Raw genomic sequence first — 19,254 nt, 5'->3', positions numbered from 1 at the left:
CTGTATGCTGTGTCTTGATTTCAACAGACGAACGGACATGGTTATGTCGACTTAGAATTTTACCTTGATCAAGAATATATTATTGTGGATGGTATAAAAGGGATAAGACATCCGCATACATACATAGGTCATCACATACTAATTTATTATAGGTGTGTGTAATTGAGATGAAAGGACATCTGTAGTAGGATTCTCTAACGCATTGTTTTGGTTACCGACAAAAATCGGTAAAATTGAAATGATTATAATTTCGGTAATTAGCGAAAATTGTCGTTAAGTTAGCAACTAAAATAAAGTTGTCGCTAAGGCCTACCGATAGCAACAGTGTTGTCAACTTTTATTTCAACTTTTCATTCATAGTTTTTCGTTTTCATGTTACCGATTTTCGCCGGTAACTCAAAAAATGAGATACAGAATCGCACTACTGTTGGCGTAAACTTCACTTGGATAAATTCTATTTTACACCCTAAGACTTTAGCCTAACCAGGTTATACATTAGGCCGGGGCGATTTGTATGGAAGGAAAAAATGTTAACGGGCGCCTGGAGTTTCTGATTCCAGGGATCATAGTGAACAAAAAAGTCTACTAGACCATATGTCTACGGTGAAAATCGAGCCGCCGGATTTTGGGCTGAAGGTTTTTTTCAGGATTTTTTTTGGATATTTTTGCATATACCAGCCAAACCATTGAGATTTTCGATTCAACACGAAGCAATAGGCTGAACTAAGAGAAGTTTCCAGTCCTCTCTTTATGTTGCTTTTCGTTTCCAATTTATACTTACTTACTTAGCTGGCCCATTACAGAACATTTGTTCCATAAGCCGAACGAAGAAAAGATCTCCAACTCTCGATCTCGTCGATATTCATCGTCAACGCAGATTGGTACATAGATCTTTCGAAGAAATTTTTTCTCAAACACACCAAGCACTGCCTTGTCTGCTTGCGTAAGTACCCAGGCTTCTGAACCATACATCCGCACGGGTAGTATCAGTGTTTTGTATATCGTTGTTTTTTTGACGAGATGTGGCTTTATTTATAAACTGCTTACTCAGCCCGAAGTAGCATCTGTTGGCCAACTCTATTCTTCTTCGTATTTCACAACTGATGCTGTTGGTTGTGTTTACGGCGGTGCCGAGGTAGACGAAGTCCCTTACTACCTCAAAATTATAGGAACCAACGTCAACAGTTGGCCCGATCTCTATGGACGCATTGCGCGACGACGCCATTAACTTTGTCTTCTCGCCGTTTACCGCCAGACACACTTTAGAAGATTCCCTTTCGACTTTTTCAAAGGTATCAGTTACTTCCTTTACCGATCGACCTATGATGTCAATGTCATCGGCATAAGCAAGTAACATATTGTATTGTATTGTTTGTATATATTGTGTCACTTCTTTCACCTTCGCATCTCGTATAACCTTTTCCAGCTGAATGTTGAAAAGATCACACGAGAGGCCATAACCTTGTCTGAAACCTCTTTTGGTACCAAACCCTTCGGAGAAGTTCTTTGCAATTTTAACTGACGATCGAGTATCAGTTAATGTCATTCTACAAAGCCGGATGAGCTTTGCAGGAATACCAAATTCAAACATGACTTGGAATACCTTTGAACGTAGGGGGCTGTCGAAGGCTGCTTTGTAATCAACAAAAAGGTGGTAAGTGTCGATCTGCATCTCTTGGGTCTTCTCTAGGATTTGCCGCAGGGTAACTATCTGGCCAATGGTGGACTTTCCAGGTCTAAAGCCGCATCGTTATGGTCCAATTATTTAATTGACCATAGGCTTCAGTCGTTCGCATAATACCCCTGGCACTATCTTGTAGGCAATAGGGGAAGACGTATGCCCCTAAAGTTAGAGCATACAGTCTTATATCCTTTCTTGTGGTCGGGATACTCAGGTTTCAATCGTCGCGTACTCGTTCTTCCTGCCAGATGGTGCTAACTAGCTGATGCATACACCTTATCATAGTGAACAGCTTGGCTGGTAAGCCATCGGCTCATGCTGCCTTATTATTCTTTAGCCGGTTTATTGCTGTCTTTACCTCATCTTGGCTGGGCATACATTCAATACCAAGAGTTTGCAAAAATACTATTTCCATATCCTAAGCACACTATTTGTATCAGTTACCAAATTACATTGCTGGTCTCTACAGGAGGATGTACCTGTACCAAAGCCATCAGTTTGATGTTTTACTCTTTGGTAGAATTTTAAGACTTCATTCTGTCGATTTGTTCACACTCCTGCTTTTCCATCTCTCTCTCTTTTTCCTGCGGAAAAGACGTTTCTCCTCGCTCCTTTTCTCCAGCTACTTTTCAGTGAGCTAAGCGATGCTACTGATTGTAGAGTAGCGCTATATGCCGCGTTTTTCTCTTCGGTAACAGCACGGTTGGAACATGAGCGTAGATAAAGCTAATGTTGAAGAATTTTGCTTTTATCCGTATTGTAACAAATCTTTTATTCAATGGAGTGAAGCTGGAGACCAGATGTTTCAGCTTCCGACTAACTACAAATCCGCAGCCAAACTCATAAAATATTTGGAAAAAAGTGTCAAATATTTCTTTGCCACTATGTGACCAGGGACTCGATTCTGTTTCTATGATAATATGAAATGAAAACTTTTACAAAGGAGAAAGCTGTCAAATGATTATAAAGGAAAAAAATTATAAAGGAAATATTTTTCATTTCAAATGTTCATACAACAAGAATCCAGCCCCAGAAAGTATTATTCAAAGTCAAAAAAGAGAACAGCTGATTTTAGGAAAACAAAAATATATGTCGGCAAACATTTGACCAATGCGCATTCGAAATTAGCGTAATTTGAACACAAAATAAATAAAGGATCAACTACACTGTGCAACATTTTTAAGGTGATCTTGCGCAAACAATTCGAACTGAGGATTTTTTGAAAGTACAGACCCAAACGACAAGAAACCCTAGTTGGGTTATGTTGTGTCAGATCCAGCACGGATTTTATGGCCCCATCTAAACATGGTTAAATATTGAGTTTTTAAAGATATTCGGGGCTATATCTCTGAAACCAATGCGAATCTTCTTCTGACCTCTGAAGCAAATTTGTAGATAAAGACAAGAATTAAATATTTGGAGAAATAGTGAACTTAAAAAACTACATTTATTGCCTTAAATTTCAAAATATATGCAAAAATGCCACAATTGTTATACATTTAGCACCGTATCTCCAAAACCGTTAATTTTTTCTGAATATTTTCTTTTGAAAAAATATTCCGTGGAATGCAATACACAACTGTTCAGAACATGCCATTGTTGCAAAATGCATCTATCCCGTTGTTTTCAGTACATTTTTCAACGACGATTTAAGAAAAATGTCAATAATGTAGTGAAATCCGAAATGCGAGAATAAACTGTTGGTGTGAACTGTCTTTGAAATACGTGTTGTAAAAGATATGATGCAAAATACCGCTGAAACAATACGAAGTAAGCATTTTAGAGATTCAGAATGTTCTAAAGAATTGTTCAGAACTTTATTTAAAAGATTTTTGCAAAAGGTTACTTGGTTCAACTCCCAATAGTTTAGCCGATACTGACCAGAATTTCAGCAATTATGTGAAATTTTCTATATTTTAAAGATTTTGATGACCTAGATGGAGTTCTTCTTATGTCGTTTTTTCAAAAGATAAATTCTACTAGTTTAGGGCTACAATATTCCTAAAGACAGCAAGGCCAAATTCCTCTTCGTTTCTGAGATAAAGGCCCGATAAATGCAAAAAAGTGTAGATTAAGCCTGGTTTAGATGAGGCCATAAAATCCGAAATGGGTCTGACAGGACAAACCCCTACTAGGGTTTTTGTAGTCTAAATAAGTACTTTCAAAAAATGCATAGTAGAAGTTGTTTGCATTTTCAGTGTTGCATAGTGCTATTTGCCTAATGTCATCTTACATTTATCTGCACAAAATTAGATGTGCAAATAAAAGCGTATGCTCTTAGGGCATACGGAGAAGAAAACGAAACGTTACACTTTGTCCAGCTTTTGCAAATAACAGATTCCAGTTTAGGGAGCGACTCTATACTAGGTGCTAATCGGTTAATTGTAAAGTAGCTCAATCCATTAAGATATTTTTTTAAGGGCAAAGAATTCCTAAAATAAAAACTATACAGAATTTCCTTCTTCAAAGTTTCTTAGAAAACCTTATATTTATTCATATTCCAATTTAGTGATGTGCACACATTATTTACGCTGCACCGTTATAATTAATATTGAGTTGAGTATATAAGTTAAAGTGAACATAATAAAGCTAGCTTCAAAAGTACCACACTCTATCATTTGTATAATACCAATCGCCGACATACCTATACGAAGTAATGGTTTTCTAACAATTAGAGAATGTATTGCAAAAAAAGAAAGAAACATTGAAAAACTCTTAAACTAAAATAATTTATACACATTTATTTTCTTTTATTTTAAACAGTATTTTTTGTTAAATAAAAACACAAAAACAATGGGCAAGAAAGATAAGAAAAAGGAAGAGTAAGTTGTAACAAATAACATATGTTTACAATCAATACCCAACTAAAGTGGGTGGGTGCTTTGAGAAGTTTGTGTCCATTTGTAGAAAGGCTAAATAAAACAAAAAACATTCTCACTAAAAAAGAAAACAAAAACTAATATCATATCTATTTCACTGTGTAAACTGCGTATAATAAATGTATTGCAATATTAAATTCTATTTGCAACGTATTAATTTGTTATATTAATTAAATTGTGTTTTATTTATTTAGGGCGGACCCAGCACCAGCAGCCGATGCCCCTCCAGCTGATGCCCCACCAGCCGGTGAGGGAGGAGATGGCGAGATTGTTGGAGGACCACGCAATCCTCAACAGATTGCGGCACAAAAACGATTACAACAAACCCAGGCACAAGTCGATGAGGTTGGTATTTGTTTTGATAGAACTTTTAAAAGGATTTCAATTGAAATTTCTGACAAAGCAACATATTTTCGCTCATAATACCCCAGACAGACGGCAGCGTTAATTTACATTAACTGCCTTAATTCCAATTAATTCGTGAATTATGCACATTCTTAATGCACAAAATTAAAGTGAATTTAAACTGAATTTAGGTATTTCAATATGGCAACACTGTAGAAGAGAGCCCATATTCATGTAAGGGAGAGCGCATATTTATGCTCTGAGACACATGGAAAACAACAAATTGCAAGGCGAACAGCAAAAAACAGCTGCTTAATTGCAATCAGCTGTTTCGTAAATGCAGAAACTGTCGTCTGTCACGGTAAAATTAAATGCAGTTCTTAATCAACGCTCTTAGGGAGAATAAAGCATCAGGCCCTGACGAAATTCCATCAGAGGTATTGAAATTGATAGATGGTAATAATATATACATAACTAGTTGTCAAAACTCTTCAGCCATGTATATGATACTGGAAAATACCCCTTAGACTGACTTAAATCAAGGTTCATTACAATACCAAAAAAGAACAATGCCAAAAGATGCGAAGAATTTAGACTAATAAGCATTATGAGTCATGCATTAAAAATATTTCTACGCGTAATACATAGACGTACATATATGTATACTCCAAGTGCGAACTGTCAATGGGAGCCACTTAGTTCTGTTTTAAAGCTGGGTACACATTGTCAGTTTTGAATGACATATTTGTTGGTGCTTTCTAGTGTGGCCGTTCATTTTTGTCATTCCTCATGCAACCGCAAAATGTTTTGTGGTTGCTGGACGGTTTGACAGTTATCGATAATTGCAAAAAATCGTCATTCAAAACTGACAATGTGTACTGTACTTAAGGAAGGAATGGGTACAAGGGAAGCTCTACTAAGCATTCAGATATTAGTACAATAATGCCGCGATGTACATAAAGATGTCTATATTTGTTTCATTGACTATGAAAAGGCTTCTGATACGGTCCTTCATGATAAGCTAATTCATATCCTTACAACGATTGGAATAGACGATAAAGAAATACGAATACCAAATGGCATATGTTGACGTTGATGGTGAATTGACTGGAAAATTTTCAATTTCAAGAGGTGTCCGACAAGTCTGCATTCTCTCTCCGCTACTTTTCAATATATACTCCCAGGTGATATTTATGGAAGCCATCGAAGCGGAGAAAATCGGTATAAACATATACGGAACACTTATTAATAACATAAGATATGCAGACTATACTACGCTATTGGTTGGTATCATATCTGGTCTCCAGAAATTAATCAACAAACTTACATATCGTCGCCTGAAATGCCCAAAGACGTAACCCTCAACGTAACCCTTTGAGGGTTACGACTTTGGGCATTTCAGGTGACGATATGTAAGTGAAATTTATGGTCTTAAAATCAACACTATGAAGACTACATACATGGTAATAAGTCGGAACAACTTACCCAGCAACTTCTCTTTAAGCTTCACCAGCTTCACCCCAGTGAATGAAAGACTTGCTGCAATTCGAATAAAAGCTACATTCTTCAACATCAGCTTTATTTGCGCTCATGCTCCCACTGAAGAAAAGGACGAACAGACCAAAGATATATTTTACGAGCGCTTAGAAGAAACATATGACCGTTGCCCTCCCCTTGACATTAAAATCATGCTAGGCGATTTTAATGCCAAAATTTGAAAGGAGAATATCTTTGGCCCAACAGTCGGGAAATTCAGTCTCCACAGTGAAACATCTGACAATGGTATGAGGCTGATAGACTTTGCAGCTGCAAAAACATGGTATTTAGCAGTACCAGATTTAATAATCTCGATATTAGCTTTGTTCCTTTACTTTTTTAATGGTAAAAGTTGTAAAAGAGAAAAGTGTCAAAATTGCTGTCTCATGAAAATTTTTACCAGAAAAGTAAAGGAACGGAAAATGGTAGATCTGGTGGCAATGTCAAAAAGAAACATAAAAAATCAATTTTCGTCTTTTATTTCACAGTTTTTAATTTAGTTTTGTCAGCGTTCGACTTTTACATCTGTTTTTCGTTAATTTTTTTCTTTATTGTGAAATAATCTTCAAACAAAAGTCGAAAAATCAGCCTTTGGTAGAAGAGAAAGGCATATGTTCTCTGTCTCCTCTCTCACTCTCTTAAAAATTGCTGCCAGTTTTACCACTTTTTGGTTGCAGGTTAAAAATGGTAACAAATGGTAAAAATGGTAACCTCAGGTAAGTAAAGGAACACAGCTATTCATAAGGGCACCTGGCTGTCTCCAGATCAGAAAACAAGAAATCAAATTGATCATGTTGTGATAGATGGAAGACATTCATTGAGCGTGTTGGATGTACGATAGTTCCGAGGCGCATACATTGATTCGGACCATTACCTTGTTGCAGCAAAGGTACGTACCCGTCTAAACGTTGCAAATAAAGCACGAACAGACAACGCGGGAGTTGGACATCGATAGGCTGCAAACACAACAGATAGCCACAGCATATTCCACTCAACTAGCCCAATTGCTTAACGCGAGCACTCCTTGTCCCGATAACATAACAACACAATGGCAAAATATTGCCCACTCCATGCAAAATGCCGCAAAATCCATACTTGGATTCCAGAGACCTCCACAAAGGAATTCAAGGTATGACCAGGAGTGTCGTGCTGCTACCGAAATGAATAATGCGGCATATAGAGCTACTTTACAATCAGTAGTAACACGTAGCGCACGAGAGAGATATCGGGAGAAAAGGAGAAAGAGAAACGTCTTTTCCGAAAGAAAAAGAGAGAAATGGAAAAGCGGGAGTGTGAAAAAATCGAGATGTACAGGAGCCAGAATGAAGTCCGAAAATTCTACCAAAGAGTGAAACATCAAACAGATGGCTTTCGTACAGGCACATCCTCCTGTAGAGACCAGCAAGGTAATCTGGTAACAGATACAGATAGCGTGCTCAGGATATGGAAGGAACATTTCTCTAATCTGCTGGTATCCAATAGTAGCGAAGACGATGATAACACAGATCCAACCCCAGAATATGGTATAGAATCTATACCGAACGGCCAAGATGAGGTAAAAACAGCAATCAACCGGCTGAAGAATAATAAAGCAGCAGGAGACGATGGCTTACCAGCCGAGCTGTTTAAAACCGGAGGCGACACACTGATAAGGTGTATACATCAGCTAGTAAGCACCATCTGGCAGGAAGAACGCGTACCCGACGATTGGAACCTGAGCATCCTATGTCCCGTCCACAAGAAAGAAGATAAGACTGTATGCTCCAACTATAGGGGACATAAGTCTTCTCCCTATTGCCTATAAGATAGTGTCAGGGATATTGTGCGAACGACTAAAGCCAATGGTCAATGAAATAATTGGACCATACCAACGCGGCTTTAGACCTGGCAAGTCCACCATTGACCAGATATTTACCCTGTGGCAAATCCTAGAGAAGACCCAAGAGATGCAGATCGACACATATCACCTTTTTGTCGATTATAAAGCAGCATTCGACAGTCCCCTCCGATCAAAGGTATTCCATGCAATGTCTGAATTTGGTATCCTCGCAAAGCTCATCCGGCTTTGTAAGATGACTTTAACTGATACTAGCTGTGTTCCTTTACTTACCTGAGGTTACCATTTTTATCATTTGTTACCATTTTTAACCTGCAAAGCGTTCCTTAACCCCGAAAAGTGGCAAAACTGGAAGCAATTTTTAAGAGAGTGAGAGGGGAGAGAGAGCGAAAATGGCTTTCTCTTCTACCACAGGCTACCAGCAAAATTTCTGCAGGTAGAAAATGGCAGAACTGATTTTTCGACTTTTGTTTGACGAAAAACCGAAGAAAAAGTCGAACACTAACAAAACTCAATTAAAAACTGTGAAATAAAAGACGAAAATTGATTTTTTTATGTTTTTTTCTGACATTGCTGCCGGATCTACCATTTTTCCGTTCCTTTACTTTTCTGGTCAACATTTTCATGAGAGAGCAATTTTGAACAATTTTGACACTTTTCTCTTTTACCACTCTTACCATTAAAAAAGTAAAGGAACAAAGCTACTAGGTCATCAGTTAAAATTGGAAAGAACCTCTCCGAAGAACTTTGTACCAAAAGAGGTTTCAGACAAGGCGACAGCCTTTCGTGTGACCTATTCAACATTTTGCTGGAAAAGGTAATACGAGATGCAAATGTCAAAAGAAATGGCACAATTTACACCAATAGTCACATGTTACTTGCTTATGCTGATGACATAGACATCATGGGACGATCAGTAAAGGAAGTAACTGATACCTTTAGGAAGGTCGAAACAGAATCTGCGAAAGTGGGTCTGGCGGTAAACGGCGAAAATACCAAATTGATGGTGTCGACGCGCAAAGCGTCCATAGAGCTCGGACCAACTGTGTGGAAGTTGGTACCTACAATTTTGAGGTAGTTAAAGACTTCGTCTACCTCGACACTGCCATAAACACAATAAACAACATCAGTTGTGAAAAAAGAAGAAGAATTGTATGGGCCAACAGATGCTACTATGGTTTAAGTAAGCAATTTAAAAACAAAGCCACATCTCGTCAAACAAAAATAACACTATACAAAACGCTGATACTACCCGTGCTAATGTATGGCTCCGAAGCATGGGTACTTGCGCAAGCAGATAAGGCAGTGCTTGGTGTGTTTGAGAGGAAAATTCCTCGAAAGATCTACGGGCCTATTTGCGTTGATGGTGAATATCGACGTCGTATGAACCACGAACTATACAAAGACATGAATATAGGTTAACGTATCGAGATGCAACGATTGCGAATGAGCGATGATGAATCCGCTAAAAAGGCGTATGAATACATGCCTCATGGCGGTGCACGCAGAATCGGCAGGCCTAAGCTTCGATGGAGCATACAAGTGGATGAAGAAATGAAAAGGCGCGGTATTCCAAAAACTCAAGCGAAAAACAGAGAGCAATGGAGATCTTTTCTTAGTTCGGTTTATGGAACAAATGTTCCGTAATGGGCCAACTAAGTAAGTAAGTATAGAGATGGCAAGAGACGCCTTTTATAAATACTCAAAAATTCTAACCAGCCACCATATTGGTATCCAAACAAAACACAGATTTATCAAATGTTACATTTGGTCTGTTCTTGTGTATGGTGCAGAAACTTGGATTTTAAAAACAAGCGACCAGAAAAAACTCGAATCCTTCGAGGTATGGGTATACTGAAAAATACGATGGATAGACCGAATGAAAAATGACGAAGTTCTGAGGAAAATGAATGCGAATAGAGAGATAATAAGAACTATTAAAACCTGAAAAGTTTCAAATACCGAAAAGTGTCATATCTCGGAATAATAAATACAAAATACTGCAAAATGTTATTAGAGGAGAGATTGAAGGAAGACGAACAAGAGACATCTCCTGACTGAAAAATATCCAAAACTGGACTGGTATCCAAGATGAAAGAAGCCTTCTAAATGCTGCCAGAAATAGAGATCTTCAACTTATATGACATTTTCTATAATATACATAAGCTCACTCATTATTTAAATTTGTAACAAATATTGTATAATCGCATATATCCGAAAATCGGATGTGCAAATAAAGAAGAAAAATGCAAATGAATGCTGCCGTCTGTCTAGGGTATAAGAACCATGTACTTAAATTCCTATTAAAATATTCACATAAATATTTCTTTTACCCCTTTTAAGGTTGTTGATATTATGCGAACAAATGTTGAAAAGGTACTCGAAAGAGATCAAAAACTTTCGGAATTGGATGATCGTGCCGATGCCCTGCAACAGGGTGCATCACAGTTTGAACAACAGGCTGGTAAATTAAAACGAAAGTTCTGGTTGCAAAATTTAAAGGTAAAACGAAATTTGTGTTTCTGCTTTTTTTTTCAAAATGATTCAATTTATAACAAATAATTCCAACAATTACAGATGATGATTATAATGGGTGTTATTGGTCTCGTAATTGTGGGCATTATTGCAAGTAAGTATCATTTATATGAAATCTTTTTTAAGGAAATATTGAAGAGAGTGGATAAAAGGGATACATTTATATATGTATGTGCATATTTTCAAACGGCATATATTCATTGGTTATAAAATGTACATAAATATCCGAACCTGACAATTTTTCACTAATGTAAAAATCACAAAATCACCACCTATGCCTTACATTATTATTATTTTATTTTGATTTGTTTTTTTTTTTGTATTTTGTTTATTTTTTAGGTAATTTTATGTAGATAGTCATATTTATTGCATTTCCGTTTAAATTCATCGAGCATGGTATCAATCGGCTAGACTTAACGGTTACATTGATTTATTTCCGTAAAACGATTATGGAACACACCACCATAAAAATATAACCAAAAATTATTGTTATCATTTAACAGGTTCAGTATAATTTTTATTTGGTTTCTTCGTAAATTTTTTATATTTGTTTTTTGATTAATTTTGTCTGTGAAATTTAACTGGTAATATTTCTTCCTTCGAATTAATTTAAATATCACTGTGCAACAAACTGGAGCTCAAAGTCTGGGGGGTGGAAAATTCCTATTGGAGATGAAAGCCCTTGGTTAGTATATACAGAACCCCGAAGGACAGATTCGCCGTGAGTCGAACTTTCGCGATATGGCGTGATGAAGTTTTTGCTAGAGACCCTGTAAGCCATCAGAAATTAGCGTTATATCTTTGTTCACTGTTGCTTCAGCTTATTTTTGAGATGACATTTCTTCAGTCAAATCGAATGAGGATTATTTTCGTAGAGCACTTCGACTTTCTAACTCGCTTCCTTCAATGTCCTTTTCGTCCTTTATTTTAAGAGCCGCTATAAAAGTACCACAAGATGACGTTTTTCAGCTTCGAAATGTTCTGCAAAAATGTCGGCCAAAAAATTTTAAGTACGGCTCTCATTGACAACAAATCGATTTTGTCGAGTTTTCGTGGTCGTTTTGTGCATTTACACTGTTTTTGTTCAGAGAAAGACTATATTTTGTTTTTTGTATATTCGTCACAGAACATACAAAAACACAAAACACAGTTTTTTTCTGAGCAAACAGGAGTAAATGCACAAAACGCTACAAAATTGATTTGTTGTCAATGAGAGCCGTACCTAAAATTTTCTGGCCAACATTTTTGCAGAACATTTCGAAGCTGAAAAACTTCATCTTGTGGTACTTTTATAGCGGCTCTTAAAATAAAGGGCGAAAAGGACATTGAAGGAAGCGAGTTAGAAAGTCGAAGTGCTCTACGAAAATAATCCTCATTCGATTTGACTGAAGAAATGTCATCTCAAAAATAAGCTGAAGCAACAGTGAACAAAGATATAACGCTAATTTCTGATGGCTTACAGGGTCTCTAGCAAAAACTTCATCACGCCATATCGCGAAAGTTCGACTCACGGCGAATCTGTCCTTCGGGGTTCTGTATATACTCACCAAGGGCTTTGATCTCCAATTGGAATTTTCCACCCCCCAAAATTTCGGTTCACAGTGTATTATATCCACATAACGAGAACTCATAACCTGAGATAAAACAAAATAATTATTCGGATATTATGATATTTCATCGGCAGATTCATCCTCTTGGATGAAGAAAACTAGCGAAGGGTCAAATTGGTTAGGTTAGGTTGAAAAGACAGGTGATGCAAAATCACCACATGTCCGTGTGGACATACTCTCTAATGAGATTGTATAATTAGATTATAAGAATTTATTAGCCAAATTCCTGATTATTTTGTTGACGTTAGTCTAGGATTTCTGTCCTATTGACTTACTTACTTAGCTGGCCCATTACAGAACAATTGTTCCATATACCGAACTAAGAAATTCTCTCTTTTTTCGCGTCGCTTTCTGGACTACGGCGCCTTTATTATTTCTTCATCCACTTGTATGCTCCATCGAAGCTTAGGCCTGCCGATTCTGCGTGCACCGTCATGTGGCATGTATTCATACGCCTTTTTAGCGGGTTCATCATCGCTCATTCTTGTGATATGGCCTAGTCAACGCAATCGCTGCATTTCGATACGTTTAACTATATTCATGTCGTTGTATAGCAGATACAGCTGGTGGTTCATACGACGTCGATATTCACCGTCAACGCAAATCGGCCCGTATATCCTTCGAAGAATTTTCCTCTCAAACACACCAAGCACTGCCTTACCTGCTTGTGCAAGTACCCATGCTTCAGAACCATACATCAGCACGGGTAGTATCAGTGTTTTGTAAAGCGTTATTTTTGTTTGACGAGATGTGGCATTGTTTTTAAACTGCTTACTTAAGCCAAAGTAGCATCTGTTAGCCAATACAATTCTTCTTTTTATTTCACAACTGATGTCGTTAGTTGTGTTTACGGCGGTGCCGATGTAGACGAAGTCTATTACTACCTCAAAATTATAGGAACCAACGTCAACAGTTGGTCCGAGCTCTATGGATGCATTCCGCGTCGACACCATCAACTTAGTCTTCCCACCGTTTACCGCCAGACCCACTTTAGCAGATTCTCCTTCGACCTTCATAAAGGCATCTGATACTTCTTTTACTGATCGTCCCATGAAGTCTATATCATCAGCATAAGCAAGTAACATGTGGCTTTTGATGTAGATTGTGCCACTTCTTTTGACGTTTGCCTCTCGAATAACCATTTCCAGCAGGATGTTGAAGAGATCACACGAAAGGCTGTCTCCTTGCCTGAAACCTATTTTGGTACAAAACTCTTCGGAGAGGTTCTTTCCTATTTTAAATGAAGATCTTGTGCCAGTTAGAGTCTTTTTACAAAACCGAATGAGCTTTACGGGGATACCAAATTCAGACATTGCATGGAATACCTTTGCTCGGAGGGGACTGTCGAATGCTGCTTCATAATCGACAAAAAGGTGATATGTGTCGATCTGCATCTCGTGGGTCTTCTCCAGGATTTGCCGCAGGGTAAATATCTGGTCAATGGTGGACTTTCCAGGTCTAAAGCCGCATTGGTATGGTCCAATTTTCTCGTTGACTATAGGCTTTAGTCGTTCGCATAATATCCCTGACACGATCTTGTAGACAATGCCCCTATAGTTAGAGCATACAGTCTTATCTCCGTTCTTGTGGACGGGACATAGGATGCTCAGGTTCCAATCGTCGGGTACGCGTTCTTCCTGCTAGATGGTGCTAACTAACTGATGCATACACCTTATCAGCGCGTCGCCTTCGGTTTTAAACAGCTCGGCTGGTAAGCCATCGGCTCCTGCTTTTTTATTATTAATCAGTTGGTTGATTGCTGTTTTTACCTCATCTTGGCCGGGCGGTATACATTGTATACCATCTTCTGGGATTGGATCTGTGGTATCATCGTCTTCGCTACTTGGATAGCAGCAGATTGGAGAAAAAAACCCCTATGGCATCAAATGTAGTCGCTAGAGAGCACAATAACTCTCGAACTGATCAACCGATTTGGTCCAAAATTTGGGCTTTGTCATACGATGACCCACTGAAATGTCTAGTGGGCGCGGTGTCTATTGAAAAGATATCAAAATGAGATTCACTTCCATAACGAACTATGTCGGTCCATTCCTTTAAGTACCTTCTCCGCAACACATTTCAACTTTAATTCAAATCCACATTTTTATCGGCAAGTTCAAATGTCCAAAAAGGGACACAAATTTCTGTAAAGATCCTAAATACATTCGATCAGCCCGTAGATGAAAGTTTGAATTCACATAGGCTGAAGGTATATCTCTTACTTTTACTTTTTAGTTGCTTCCCTTCTCTTCACTACTCCAGAGGGATATATGTGCATTTTTTGCCCATGCCTTTAGCTCTAGACGCGACGCTTTTAAGGTCTTGGCGTTATTTAGACTCACTGTAGGTTGCTCCCTGGCTTGTTTTGCCAAGGAGTTTGCTATTTCATTACCCCTAATCCCTACATGCACTGATACCCATATAATGTTTACTGTGCCATGTTGGGAGTAGTTGTTTATAGACTTAATACATTCCAAGACAGTTCTAGATTTCACTGTCATGGTTGTTATAGCTGCAATGGTTGCTTTGCTGTCCGTAAGGATGTTTGCTGTGATAGGATTTGTGTGAGTGTCAAACCAGTTGAAATACTGTGTTATCGCCCGGATTTCCACCTGAAGAATCGTATTATATCGTATATTAAAACTTCACACAATGCTACTTCACTGGTTTCAGGTATACCGTCTGATACTGGTTTTGGTTAATAGATTCACCCGTTGTGACCTTTAGTATGTTTTGGTGGTCTTTACCGATCCACTCGCTCATCGACTTTAGCCTTGTACCTGCCATGACTGTCTCATACCTTACTGAATTTCTATTGGGTGTACAAACAAAATTGTTTCTAAAGTCCTTGTTGATTTGGTCCTCATTGCCCCGCTAATACTTAGACAACATGTTCTTTGGACTTTTTGCAATATGTTCACACTGCATTTTGTATGCTGTCCACCATACCTCAGCCGCATATGTTAGAATTGGTCTAATTACGCTTCTGTATAGCCACTGTGTCATCCTAGGATTAAAACCCCATTTTGAGCCTATTGCCCTTCTACATGTTGACCAACACCTTTGGACCTTGTTGGCCCTTTCTTGAATGTGGTCATTCCATTTATGTTTCCTATCCAGAATTACTCCCAGGTATTTAACTGTACGGGAAATATTTATTGTCTTATTTAGGAAAAGTGGTTCCTCGAAGTCTCCCACTTTCGTTTTCCTAGTGAATAGACATAGTTCCGTTTTGTTCCGGGTTAACGTTCAGACCTTTCGCTCCGGCCCAGTTGTATGTAATTTTGGGAGCCGTTTCTGCTCTCCTACAAAGTATGTTAGGATTCTTTCCCCTTAGAAGTGTTATAACGTCATCTGCGTAGTAGACTGGGTCAAATTCTTCTTCGGTTAAGGTCCTTAAGAGACTATTTATGGTAGTAAGCCACAAAAGAGGTGATAGTATCCTTCCCTGTGGCGTTCCTTGTCCGACTGTGTCTCTTATTTTGACGTCATATAGCCCGCAGCTTATCCCTCTATTCCTTAGCATGTGGTTTTTCCAGTTCCTTAGGGTCCTGTCTACATGAAACTCGCCTAAAGAGTGGATCAGCGTCTTGGTGCTGACGTTTTACTCTTTATCGTGGTGTCGACCGTCCGTTCCTTTGTCTTGAGTTAGAATGAAATTTATCGGGCGACAAGATTTTGGTATTGCGTAGCTTGCCTTGTCACGTCAAATAAGGAAAAAACTCAACATCAGTTATATCTGCAACCATGCCTCGGCTGAATTGAAGCAGCTAAAAAATAGGTTTAAACAGGGACTCTCGCAGGGTAGCTTTCACGGGCCATCAATGAGCAACACCTACACATTTGACCGAACTTGTTGCGGAGCAGTGAAAATAAAAGAAAAGAAAACCCAAAAAAAGGCAGTAATTTCTTTTTATAATAAAATTGGCGGTTTTATTATTATATTAGTCGAAGAACTAATATAGATTACCTTGTATTTACAATGGTGTTGCTTGGATGTTGTTGATGGACGAAGATCCATGGTTAAGAGGTAATCGGTTTTGAGGTAATCTGAATCGCCGTTGACGATGTCCTGAAAAATTTCCTCAAAATTTAGCAATTTTGGAACAATTTTCGCCGCAGCACGTTTCATGCCTAAAACATCCGTAAAAATTGATTGACATGAGTCGAAGGATATGCCAATTTCATCAGCAACCTCTCTGATCGTGATTCGACGATTATCTAAAATGGCCACTTTCTTAACCATGGGAAAGCTAATTGACAAGGATTCAGGGAATTCACTAACCAACACTTTAGAGAACTGATGTTCGGGTAGCAGAGAGGAATTTCGAAGACATCATCACTGCTGCACCGCTCGCCATATTCCAGGTAATCGAATACCTGAAATAAGACCTAGTTACCCAGCAGTGGCGGCGGCATTAGCGTGATGAGTGTCATGAACAATGACCCCAGAGTCAGAGAACTGACAGTAGAAGTCAATAGCGGAAAAAGTGGCTGAAGTGCTACAAAATTGTAACCGGTTGTAGTAAATTGTGGACAACGGTTAAGGCGCTATAGAACCCTAGTAGGAGGAATGATCGGACATATGTCATGTTTAACGGCATGGCTATGACAGATCCGAAGAGGTGCGCGGACTATTTTTGACCACAATTTATCGAACACCCCGATTGCGACCGGGCGAAGAGAAGTGTTTTACGTCGTTTGCGATCTCTTCCAGCCGAGGAGGAACCACCACAATTTACGATGGGTAATGTTGCAGATGTTGGACATGACGGAATTTCAATGGAGATGCTAAAACAGCTGGGTGACCCGGGAGTCAGAGAACTGACAGTGGAAGTCAATAGGATAGTCGGTGAACACAAGCGGCTGGCTACGGTTATAGTAAATTGTGGACAACGGTTAAGGCGCTATCGAATCCTAGTAGGAGAGATGATCGGACATCTGTCATGTGGCTATGACAGATCTGAAGAGGTGCGCGGGCTATATTTGCCGATAGCCACCCTAATATACACTTTCATACGGGCAAAATATGCTTCATCGAAATAACAGTTTTAGATCCCAAGTAAGTTTGGACGAAATCCGTTTCAGACAATTTGGCGTTAATTTAGCCATGTCCGTATGTCTGGCTGGCTGGCTAGAGCCCACGATAACTCTCGAACGAAACTGCCGATTCGGTCCAATATTTGGTTTTCGTAATATTTTGTCTAAACTTAGTTTAAGTTCGAAGATGGATTATATCGGTCCACTCATACAAAGTGAAATTTTTACCAGACTTAAATAAAGTTCCAATAAGGGCTCAATCGGTGCATTCCTTCGGGTATCTCCCACACAAAATTTCGGAAAAGTTCAATTTAGAAGCTGCTCTCTAATCGCTTTAATTTTTGTTTTAACAACTTGTATTCACTGTCCCCCATAAGAGGGTGTATGTTTCAACAGGGGCAAGTCGATACTTCCGGAGAAAATAGCCTGAAAGGTGAAAAAAACCTATGACATCGTGTGTAGTGGTTGGAGCGCAAGACAACACTCGAACGGATCTGCCGATCCGGTCCAAAATTTGGCCATCGTAATATTTAATCCAAAGTTAGTTTTAGTTCGAAGATAAGCCATATCAGTCCACTCCGTCAGGTACCTCCCCCACAAAAGTTCAAAAATGTTCGGAAAAATTGTTCGCACAATAACTCTTCAAGGGAGTGACCGATTTGGTCCATACTTTACATATACTAAATATCTGCCACCGAGCAAAAATTCCGATCCGTTAGTCATTACGTAAACCATTACAAAATAATGTAAACAAGCTTCTTTTCGCCTTACAAGTAATCTGAAAAGTAATGGGTTACTTCTTAAAAAAATTAAAAGGTAAACCTACTTACTTTACTCCTCACTAAGTAATGAGGACGGTGGTACAGTTTGTGTGTCCGTCTATAAATCCTAGGGTTGTGTGTTTAACGCTCACTGTCGGCACGCGAGTTTTTGTTAATTAAAAAAATAACAGTTCGTGGTGCACATGTGCACTGCACATTTAAGTTCTTAAGCAACCCTTAATATTCGTGTGCGGGGCACAGTGTTTAGTGTCTTTGGCTAGAAATCAGAGGGTTCGTGCGTTCAATATGGGCCGACAGCGAATTAAAGTAAACAAAGTAAGAAGTGTGATGAAATTAAAAACAAATTCTCTACATCAACTATTCTAAAAATATAATTTTTTTCACCTTACTTTTCAACTTCTAGTGGCCACAGAATAACTAGTTATTCTAGTGGTCATACAATAACTAGAAACTGAGTGCGACATGCCCTTGTAGAAATAAGGGGGTGTTTGAGTAGTTACGGCTGCTAAAAATCTCTTAGAAAACCCATGATTTTGGGAGGACTTTTTTTGCTGGGCAGATATAGATAGTCGAATATGGACTATTTTTGTCTACACCTTCGGGTACCTCCCACACAAAATTTCGAATAAGACCTGCTCTCGAATCACTTTGATTTCTGTGGAAGCAACTTGAAGCATTCACTGCCTCAATTACGACGGTAAAAGTTTTTTCAGGGGCAACACCGTACTTTTTGAGAAAACAGCCCGAAAGGTGTATAACACCCCTATGTATGTATATTAGGCCGGGGCGATTTGTGTGGAAGGAAAAAAGTGTTATCGGGCGCCTGGAGTTTCTGATTCTTGGGATTGTACTGAGCAAAAAAGTCAACTAGACCATATGTCTACGGTGAAAATCGAGCCCCCGGATTTTGACTTGAAGTTTTTTTTCAAGGATTTTTGGATATTTTGGCATATAACAACCAAACCACTGAGATTTTCGATCCAACACAAAGACAACAATTGTAGCCAAG

At 38.6% G+C, this 19,254-nt stretch overlaps 1 protein-coding gene across 15 annotated transcripts in view; it reads left to right on the top strand.

Moving 5' to 3' along the window:
* Positions 1 to 19,254, top strand: part of nSyb (neuronal Synaptobrevin) — a 58,086-nt gene that overhangs the window by 22,781 nt on the left and 16,051 nt on the right. For 8 of the 15 annotated variants that reach the window (XR_012412805.1, XR_012412804.1, XR_012412799.1 and 5 more), the window contains 3 exons: positions 4,755 to 4,905; positions 10,622 to 10,780; positions 10,856 to 10,907. Coding sequence is in view for 8 of the 15 variants with exons in the window: in XM_073985857.1 (XP_073841958.1) it covers positions 4,755 to 4,905; positions 10,622 to 10,780; positions 10,856 to 10,907 (362 nt within the window). In the remaining 7 variants the exon portion in view is untranslated. Of the gene's footprint in view, positions 1 to 4,444; positions 4,504 to 4,754; positions 4,906 to 10,621; positions 10,781 to 10,855; positions 10,908 to 19,254 lie in introns of all 15 variants that reach the window. The other 7 variants (XR_012412800.1, XR_012412801.1, XR_012412802.1 and 4 more) reach the window with 1 other exon arrangement.

This window comes from Musca autumnalis, unplaced genomic scaffold (assembly GCF_047663935.1).
Source record: "Musca autumnalis isolate F117 unplaced genomic scaffold, ASM4766393v1 scaffold_4, whole genome shotgun sequence".
In the NCBI taxonomy this organism is placed as follows: domain Eukaryota; kingdom Metazoa; phylum Arthropoda; class Insecta; order Diptera; family Muscidae; genus Musca; species Musca autumnalis.
The sequence above is the reverse complement of the archived record's forward strand: the minus strand, read 5'-3'. Positions and strand labels throughout refer to the sequence as shown.